Source organism: Nannobrachium achirus, assembly GCF_963921795.1.
Source record: "Nannobrachium achirus genome assembly, chromosome: 21".
In the NCBI taxonomy this organism is placed as follows: Eukaryota; Metazoa; Chordata; class Actinopteri; order Myctophiformes; family Myctophidae; genus Nannobrachium; species Nannobrachium achirus.
In genome coordinates this window covers 601,986-612,750 of record NC_137828.1, presented here as the reverse complement: position 1 = coordinate 612,750, position 10,765 = coordinate 601,986, and the positions used below count along the sequence as shown (strand labels likewise).

At 42.7% G+C, this 10,765-nt stretch overlaps 1 protein-coding gene across 1 annotated transcript in view; it reads left to right on the top strand.

Annotated features, from left to right (window-relative positions):
• Window positions 1–1,401: 1,401 nt before the first annotated feature.
• Window positions 1,402–10,765, top strand: part of chodl (chondrolectin) — a gene marked incomplete at its 3' end in the record, with an annotated part of 18,957 nt that continues 9,593 nt past the window's right edge. Inside the window, exons 1-6 of the mRNA XM_080752371.1 lie at window positions 1,402–1,572; window positions 2,829–2,998; window positions 5,177–5,334; window positions 6,166–6,216; window positions 6,456–6,530; window positions 10,205–10,301. Of these exons, the coding sequence (XP_080608497.1) occupies window positions 1,441–1,572; window positions 2,829–2,998; window positions 5,177–5,334; window positions 6,166–6,216; window positions 6,456–6,530; window positions 10,205–10,301 (683 nt within the window). The 5' untranslated portion in view covers window positions 1,402–1,440. The remainder of the gene's footprint in view (window positions 1,573–2,828; window positions 2,999–5,176; window positions 5,335–6,165; window positions 6,217–6,455; window positions 6,531–10,204; window positions 10,302–10,765) is intronic.

Genomic DNA, 10,765 nt, shown 5'->3' with positions numbered 1-10,765 from the left:
CACTGGAGTCAGTGGAAGTTCAGTAGAATGCACTGGAGTCAGTGGAAGTTCAGTAGAATGCACTTCAGTAGAATGCACTGGAGTCAGTGGAAGTTCAGTAGAATGCACTGGAGTCAGTGGAAGTTCAGTAGAACACACTGGAGTCAGTAGAAGTTCAGTAGAATGCACTGGAGTCAGTGGAAGTTCAGTAGAATGCACTGGAGTCAGTGGAAGTTCAGTAGAACGCACTGGAGTCAGTAGAAGTTCAGTAGAATGCACTGGAGTCAGTGGAAGTTCAGTAGAATGCACTGGAGTCAGTGGAAGTTCAGTAGAATGCACTGGAGTCAGTGGAAGTTCAGTAGAACGCACTGGAGTCACTGGAAGTTCAGTAGAATGCACTGGAGTCAGTGGAAGTTCAGTAGAATGCACTGGAGTCAGTGGAAGTTCAGTAGAACGCACTGGAGTCAGTGGAAGTTCAGAATGCACTGGAGTCAGTGGAAGTTCAGTAGAACGCACTGGAGTCAGTGGAAGTTCAGTAGAATGCACTGGAGTCAGTGGAAGTTCAGTAGAATGCACTGGAGTCAGTGGAAGTTCAGTAGAATGCACTGGAGTCAGTGGAAGTTCAGTAGAATGCACTGGAGTCAGTGGAAGTTCAGTAGAATGCACTGGAGTCAGTAGAAGTTCAGTAGAATGCACTGGAGTCAGTGGAAGTTCAGTAGAATGCACTGGAGTCAGTGGAAGTTCAGTAGAATGCACTGGAGTCAGTGGAAGTTCAGAATGCACTGGAGTCAGTGGAAGTTCAGTAGAACGCACTGGAGTCAGTGGAAGTTCAGTAGAATGCACTGGAGTCAGTGGAAGTTCAGTAGAATGCACTGGAGTCAGTGGAGGTTCAGTAGAATGCACTGGAGTCAGTGGAAGTTCAGTAGAATGCACTGGAGTCAGTGGAAGTTCAGTAGAATGCACTGGAGTCAGTGGAAGTTCAGTAGAATGCACTGGAGTCAGTAGAAGTTCAGTAGAACGCACTGGAGTCAATGGAAGTTCAGTAGAAACTGGAGTCAGTTGAAGTTCAGTTGGAGGCAGTGGAGGTTCAGTAGAATGCCTGTTTTTGTGAGGGTACCTACCCTAGGAGACACGGGGAGAACATGCAAACTCCACATAGAAAGGCCCTTTCGCCAACCCAACCTAGGTTGTGGGCACTGATGACGCGGAGGAGAGAACACGCCCCCAGCCTCCCCCGGCGGGAATCGAACCCTGGACCTTGTAGCTGTGAGGCGACCAGCTTTTTCTTTTCTTGAAAAGCGTTTTTGGGTATCTTGAAAAGTCTCATGTATCATTATTCTCTCTCTCTCTCTCTCTTTATGTCTCTCTATGTCTCATTCTCTCTCTGTCTCTCTCTCTCTCTATGTCTCTCTCCCAGGTCAGACAGTGTGTATTGGAGGGGCGGAGCTTCCCTGCTATAAGATGGCGTATTTCCATGACGTGTCGAGTCGCGTTGCATTCTGGGAAGCCAGGCAGGCCTGTGAGATCGACGGAGGATCTCTGCTCAGTATAGAGTCTGATGAGGAGCAGCGAGATATAGAACATCTGCTACAGGTATCTACTGTATCTATCTATATATAGATCTACTATCTGTTGAGTATAAAGATATAGAACATCTGCTACAGGTCTGTTAATATATCTATTTATATATAGATCTACTATCTGCTGAGTATAGAATCTGATGAAGTACAGCGACATATAGAACATCTGTTACAGGTCTGTTCATACAAAAAAGGGATCAAATACCCTTCCTTTAAAACGTCTCTCCAGACTCTTTTCCCATTGGAAATGCATCGGGTGCTTCAAGTTAAATATTTCAAAAACAACTTAAGATTTCATGTGGGTTTTGTTGTTATTCATATCAGGTTGCACTTGTTGGTGGTGATGTAACCAAGGTGACATCATTGGCTAAAGGCCCTGCTTTTGTACTGTCGGCCATTTTTGAAGAGAATAAACTTAGATTTGGGAGAAGATTTGGTTTTCAGCGAGCCCACTACAAGCCATAGAATTAACTAACACTGTACCAAGACATCACAGACACATACTGACCACCTGCCCACAGTACCAAGACATCAGAGACACATACTGACCACCTGTCCACTGTACCAAGACATCACATACTGACCACCTGTCCACTGTACCAAGACATCAGAGACACATACTGACCACCTGTCCACTGTACCAAGACATCAAAGACACATACTGACCACCTGTCCACTGTACCAAGACATCAGAGACACATACTGACCACCTGTCCACTGTACCAAGACATCAGAGACACATACCGACCACCTGTCCACTGTACCAAGACATCACATACTGACCACCTGTCCACTGTACCAAGACATCAGAGACACATACTGACCACCTGTCCACTGTACCAAGACATTAGAGACACATACTGACCACCTGTCCACTGTACCAAGACATCAGAGACACATACTGACCACCTGTCCACTGTACCAAGACATCACATACTGACCACCTGTCCACTGTACCAAGACATCAGAAACACATACTGACCACCTGTCCACTGTACCAAGACATCAGAGACACATACTGACCACCTGTCCACTGTACCAAGACATCAGAGACACATACTGACCACCTGTCCACTGTACCAAGACATTAGAGACACATACTGACCACCTGTCCACTGTTCCGAGATGGTCTAAAAGCCCGGAAAACCCATATGTGTCTCAAGGAATAGAAAATAGAATGCCTTTCTTTTCAAATGTTTATCGCAAGCTAACGTTTTCCTAGGCGGTGTTACTATAACTTATAACGCCCCTCTCCTCTGGGCCAATCAGGAGATGCGTAGCGGTTCGGTGGGCGGGGCCAGCATCAGTGACGGAGACTTCTGGATTGGTCTACGCAGGGTGGACACGCCCACTCAAACCAACCCTGAGCCAATCAGCAACACCCTCAGCTCCTGTCCCGACCTCTACCAATGGACGGACAACAGCCCTGCTACCTTCAGGTTAATTTACCAATGATATACCTAGTCCTATTGTACATATATGTAGATATATACCTCTACACAATGCATACATACATACCTCTCAATACATACCTCTACCAATGATATACCTCTACCAATGATATACCTAGTCCTATTGTACCTATATGTAGATATATACCTCTACACAATGCATACATACATACCTCTCAATACATACCTCTACCAATGATATACCTCTACCAATGATATACCTAATCCTATTGTACCTATATGTAGATATATACCTCTACACAATGCATACATACATACCTCTCAATACATACCTCTACCAATGATATACCTCTACCATACCTCTACCAATGATATACCTAGTCCTATTGTACATATATGTAGATATATACCTCTACACAATGCATACATACATACCTCTCAATACAAACCTCTACCAATGATATACCTCTACCAATGATATACCTCTACCAATGATATACCTCTACCAATGATATACCTCTACCAATGGACCGACAACAGTCCTGCTACCTTCAGGTGTGTGTGTGTGTGTGTGTGTGTGTGTGTGTGTGTGTGTGTGTGTGTGTGTGTGTGTGTGTGTGTGTGTGTGTGTGTGTGTGTGTGTGTGTGTGTGTGTGTCTATATATTATTACATCCAAAGTAGCAGTCATTAAGGTAAAATACCAACTTCTCAAAAATGAGATTGAACAGCTTGGGTAAAACTGTAAACTACTTGTGTTTATATTTGAACAGCTTGGGTAAAACTGTAAACTACTTGTGTTTATATTTGAACAGCTTGGGTAAAACTGTAAACTACTTGTGTTTATATTTGAACAGCTTGGGTAAAACTGTAAACTACTTGTGTTTATATTTGGAAGCCTTGGCCAAGTCCACAGACTAGTCGTAAGGGGTTTGCAGATGGCAGGAACTCCCAAGCCAAAAGCAAAGCATTGGCAAAATTCTCCTCAATATCTGTGATAACAGGCAGCCGCCATATATGGAGGAGACACTGCTTCTTGTACCCATAGATAGACTAAGATCAGACATACTGTATCACATATGGAGGAGACACTGCTTCTTGTACCCATAGACTAAGATCAGACATACTGTATCACATATGTCGGAGACACTGCTTCTTGTACCCATAGACTAAGATCAGACATACTGTATCACATATGGAGACACTGCTTCTTGTACCCATAGACTAAGATCCGACATACTGTATCACATATGGAGGAGACACTGCTTCTTGTACCCATAGACTAAGATCAGACATACTGTATCACATATGGAGGAGACACTGCTTCTTGTACCCATAGACTAAGATCAGACATACTGTATCACATATGGAGACACTGCTTCTTGTACCCATAGACTAAGATCAGACATACTGTATCACATATGGAGGAGACGCTGCTTCTTGTACCCATAGACTAAGATCAGACATACTGTATCACATATGGAGGACTGCTTCTTGTACCCATAGACTAAGATCAGACATACTGTATCACATATGGAGACACTGCTTCTTGTACCCATAGACTAAGATCAGACATACTGTATCACATATGGAGAACTGCTTCTTGTACCCATAGACTAAGATCAGACATACTGTATCACATATGGAGACACTGCTTCTTGTACCCATAGACTAAGATCAGACATACTGTATCACATATGTCGGAGACACTGCTTCTTGTACCCATAGACTAAGATCAGACATACTGTATCACATATGGAGACACTGCTTCTTGTACCCATAGACTAAGATCAGACATACTGTATCACATATGTCGGAGACACTGCTTCTTGTACCCATAGACTAAGATCAGACATACTGTATCACATATGGAGACACTGCTTCTTGTACCCATAGACTAAGATCAGACATAATGTATCACATATGGAGACACTGCTTCTTGTACCCATAGACTAAGATCAGACATACTGTATCACATATGGAGACACTGCTTCTTGTACCCATAGACTAAGATCAGACATACTGTATAAAAGAGATTCTGAACCTGATGAGTGCATCTATCAGTACTTGTGTTCAAGATGTTTTATTGTAAAATGTGAACATAAGTAAATGATTAAATGTGTGTGTGTGTGTGTGTGTGTGTGTGTGTGTGTGTGTGTGTGTGTGTGTGTGTGTGTGTGTGTGTGTGTGTGTGTGTGTGTGTGAAGGAACTGGTATTTTGACGAGCCGTCATGCGGTGGTGAAGCGTGCGTGGTGATGTACCACCAACCCACCGCACTTCCTGGACTGGGAGGAGCCTATTTGTACCAATGGAATGATGACCGTTGTAACATGAAACACAACTTTATATGTAAATATGAACCTGGTGAGTATTATAATATAATAAGTATTACTATAATATATTATATTATAGTATTATAGTACTATAATCTTTATCGTTAATTCGTCACCTTTACAACGAGGTACAGTTTGTAAGCATCAGGCAATCGAGGCATGAGCTACACAGCCAAACGTGTGGGTAGCGGCGACCAAAATGTTGCCAAAATGGCTTGCAATACAAAATTTGACAACATTCAGTCCATTATATCCCCCCTTTAATTATGCCAAATGGTATTGTGTTTGTTATCATTGTTATCGGTGATTTGTCACCTTTCCAACGAGGTACAGACTGTAAGGATCAGGCATTCGTGGAATGAGCAACACAGCCAAACGGGTGGGTAGCACCCCTCCAAAAATGGTCAAAATGGCCTGGCAGGCCTGCAATACTGTTCTTTTGGTGTTCACCTTTGTTGCTTGGAGCATTGAATGATTGCACTCTCCCACAGTAATAAGGACAAGAAAAAACAACACATACTGGCCATTTCTTACACTTTGTTAATGTTAAGCTCAGTGTCAGGGAAGCCCAAAACGAGAGTAAATGCCAGCAGAACAGTATTGCAAGCCATTTTGGCAAAATTTCAGCGCTACCTACACGTTTGGCTGTGTAGCTCATGCCTCGAATGCCAGATCCTTACAAGCTGTAAAGGTGACAAATTAACGATAAAAATTATATAAAACGCAATACAAATTGGTATTGTTCTGTCTGTCAGAGAGTCATGTGGTGGCAGACAGACAGACAGACAGACAGACAGACAGACAGACAGACAGATAGTAAGAGATATTGATTTGATATTGATTATATTTATGTATTTGTCAGAGTCTCATCTGGTGAAGGAGCACGGAGACAGGCCAGAGGGCGGGGCTACAGGTATGACATCACACAATCACCTGTCAATCACCTCTACAGTGTATTGTTGCCGTTTGCCTTTATTTGATTTATGAAATTAGTGCTATTGATGTGTGTGTGTGTGTGTGTGTGTGTGTGTGTGTGTGTTGTGTGTGTGTGTGTGTGTGTGTGTGTGTGTGTGTGTGTGCGTGCGTGCGTGCGTGCGTGCGTGCGTGCGTGCGTGTGTTTGTGTGTGCGTGTGCATGTGTCAGAGCCCACAGCAGATACAAAGCCAGTCAAAGCTCCAGATGTCAGTGAAGACTCACACACACATGTTGTTATGGCAGGACCTTCAGGTACACGCGCACGTGCACGCGCACACACGCACAGCATGACTACCTGTAGTATAATTCACCAGTAAGACACCTCAGGGCGACAATCTTGGCCATCTGGCCAAGATGTATATCGGACCAGTTACCCATATATGGAGACCCCTGGTACCCATATATGGAGATCCATGTACTGCATATGGAGATATGCTGTGAGAGCCCAAACATGCTTACTCAGTTATTCCTTATGTGAAAGTCCTATGATGTCTATGACATCTGACATCATACATACAATCCCTTTTATGCCCATTATGGAGATCCCTGTCTGTAGAACCATCCACACAGATATGGGCTGTCTTGGCCATATATGGACTCTGTTAGTGTGGTATGTGGCCTCCATATATGGGCATTCCCAAATCCCATATGAAGTCCTGTTAGACATGTGCTTAATATTGATGACATCAGGGATCTCCATATATGGGCATACAAGGGATTCTGTTAGTGTGGTTCCCCTGACATCACAGTGATGTCAGAGAGTCAAACCCATAGACTGTAAAAAAGTGTACTCGGACAGACGTCCGGACAGAGACATGATGTGCCGTTTCTCATACTAAACTGTGACCTTCGGTCACAAATAATAACAATTTAATTGGTACTTCTGTCATTTTAATTCAACTGCTAAGCCTCCTTATAAAGTTATAGAATATTATCAGGGGCACCCGCTGGCCTGGTGGTCAAGGCGCATACCACATATTAGGCTATGATGCCTGCTGGCGTCGCTGGTTCGATTCCCGATCCGGACGACCTTTGCCACATGTCATTCCCCATTTCTCTCCCCATTTCCTGTCTAGTCTACTGTCCTATCAAATAGGCATAACAAGCCCCCCCCCCCCCCAAAAAAAAAAAAAAAATCTTTAAGAATATTATCAAATTATACTCCTTAAAAGTATGTATTACATACTTCTCTCTTGCTTTTAAACACCTTTTTTAAACGACTTATTCCCATTAAAGGAATTCCAAACATGAATTCTCTGTGAGCCATGACACAACAAGGTTACTTTAACTGGAACTACCCGATGCAGGTTGGAATATTCATTACACACAACAAGTTACTTTAACTGGAACTACCCGATGTAGGTTGGAATATTTATTACACACAACAAGGTTACTTTAACTGGAACTACCCGATGTAGGTTGGAATATTTATTACACACAACAAGGTTACTTTAACTGGAACTACCTGATGTAGGTTGGAATATTTATTACACACAACAAGGTTACTTTAACTGGAACTACCCGATGCAGGTTGGAATATTTATTACACACAACAAGGTTACTTTAACTGGAACTACCCGATGCAGGTTGGAATATTTATTACACACAAGTTACTTTAACTGGAACTACCCGATGCAGGTTGGAATATTTATTACACACAAGTTACTTTAACTGGAACTACCCGATGCAGGTTGGAATATTCATTACACACAACAAGTTACTTTAACTGGAACTACCCGATGTAGGTTGGAATATTTATTACACACAACAACAATAATATGACTAGAAAGATGCAATATGAAATTACAAGCGTGGTTGCTGACGGTTGCTGACTATATTCTACAGTAAGCTAACTGTCATGTGAAGATCCACCAATTGATTCCCTATTGATTCCCACTCCCATTGATTCCCCATTGATTCCCTATTGATTCCCACTCCCATTGATTCCCTATTGATTCCCACTCCCATTGATTCCCTATTGATTCCCTATTGATTCCCACTCCCATTGATTCCCTATTGATTCCCTATTGATTCCCACTCCCATTGATTCCCTACTGATTCCCACTCCCATTGATTCCCTATTGATTCCCACTCCCATTGATTCCCTATTGATTCCCACTCCCATTGATTCCCTATTGATTCCCTATCCCTGCCATTTCCAATTTGGCAGCGGTTAACACAACGCGTCGCACTGCGACGCGTTGTGAGCTTGTAGGTCGGCTATTTTCGGTGCTTGATGCCACACTGAACTAAGTATAATCAAGTGAATACTGGAGATGTGGCGTAACGGCATGGATGTCTACACAGAGAGGGCAATTCTTTCAACATAAGATGCTGCATTCAAGTTCAGGAGAGTTTGGACAAGGCAATTCTCTTGAATGCTGCCTTCAGGTATGGCATGGAAAGAGGGGGCATTTGCATTTCTTTCACCATAGTAAAAACTGCATGCATGGTCTGGAGAGGACACTTTTTACAGACAGATAAAAGGGCAGGGGCTCAAGCCCCCTTTGATGTCTATGTAGATAGATAGATAGATAGATAGATAGATAGATAGATAGATAGATTATCCCAAGGGGGGAAATTAGTTGCCCAGAGGCAGCACAGCAGTATAAGGTTATTTACAAAGTTACAGAGAAGTATGAAAAAGATAAAAGAAAAAACAAGAACAGAGTACACTACAGAGTACAGTAAGTACAGTAAGAGCAAGGTACAACAGGAAAGGGAACGAGTAATAGGCTATATATATACATAAAGTGTCCTAAACCACAACTATCAATATAATACAGTGCCCAAATCAAAGTGACCATAACAGTCAATGCTAGTTAGTGCAACAAGTATCTCTACATCATGTCAAATACAAGAAGAAATACGAAAAAAAAAAAAAAAAACTACTAACACAACCTAATAGTGCAGTCCAAAGGTCAGAGCGATAAAAACAACTAGCAAAAAATGTGTGCATGTGCCTGGTGATTGGGGCAGATGGGAAGCAATGGAGGGAGACACAAGTCTCTCTCTGCTGTGATGAGATCTACAATAAAGGATGAGTTGGAATCCTGACAATGCAGTCCTGATCTGTATACTTATAGTAACATCAAAAACCTCCATTACACTTGTTGCAGGCCTGAGTGGTGGCTGGGGTGCGTTGAGGCTACAAACTGTACTTCACTTGATCTCACAAGCAGAACATAAAATGGACATTATTATTATGCTCAATGATAGTACAAATAGATCCAGGGTTAGAAGGGGAGGGTGAGGGGTCCCTGCTGATGTCCAGGAGAATCTGTAGAGACGGTCACTGTCCAGCAGGGTAAAGTGTTCCAATGGAACTGTAGAGATAGTAGAGTATAGAAAGAAGGTCAATGGGACTGTAGAGATAGCAGTGTATAGAAAGTCAATGGAACTGTAGAGATAGTAGAGTATAGAAAGTCAATGGAACTGTAGAGATAGTAGAGTATAGAAAGAAAGTCAATGGAACTGTAGAGATAATAGAGTATAGAAAGTCAATGGGACTGTAGAGATAGCATAGAAAGTCAATGGAACTGTAGAGATAGCACATCGGGGAGGACATTTCTTGGTAAGGAGTTTAATTCCCAGGTTTGACAACATAATGATAACATAATGATAACATAATGATAACATAATGATAACATAATGATATCATATTCTCTGACTATACCTGCTGTTGGTGTGAGTCATCATTCTGTCTTCTCGTCCAATCAGGGATGTTGTTGGTGTACGTGTCATCATTCTGTCTGTCTTGTCGTCCAATCAGGGATGTTGTTGGTGTACGTCATCATTCTGTCTGTCTTGTCGTCCAATCAGGGGTGTTGTTGGTGTACGTGTCATCATTCTGTCTGTCTTGTCGTCCAATCAGGGGTGTTGTTGGTGTACGTGTCATCATTCTGTCTGTCTTGTCGTCCAATCAGGGATGTTGTTGGTGTACGTCATCATTCCCACAATCCCGCTGCTCCTGCTGATCCTGGTGGCTTCTGGGACGTGTTGTTTTCAGATGCTCAGCAGAAGGTAAGAAAACTACAAATCAAATGAAATTTGTATTATTTTCAAAGTAAAACTCAATCACTTGTCTCATCTCTGTTGTCCATATCTGGGAATGGCCATACAATAGAACCATGCCGTACCATGTCATGTTGGGCTACAATAGAACCATGCCGTACCATGTCATGTTGGGCTCCAATAGAACCATGCCGTACCATGTCATGTTGGGCTCCAATAGAACCATGCCATACCATGTCATGTTGGGCTCCAATAGAACCATGCCGTACCATGTCATGTTGGGCTACAATAGAACCATGCCGTACCATGTCATGTCGGGCTACAATAGAACCATGCCGTACCATGTCATGTTGGGCTACAATAGAACCATGCCGTACCATGTCATGTTGGGCTCCAATAGAACCATGCCGTACCATGTCATGTTGGGCTCCAATAGAACCATGCCGTACCATGTCATGTTGGGCTCCAATAGA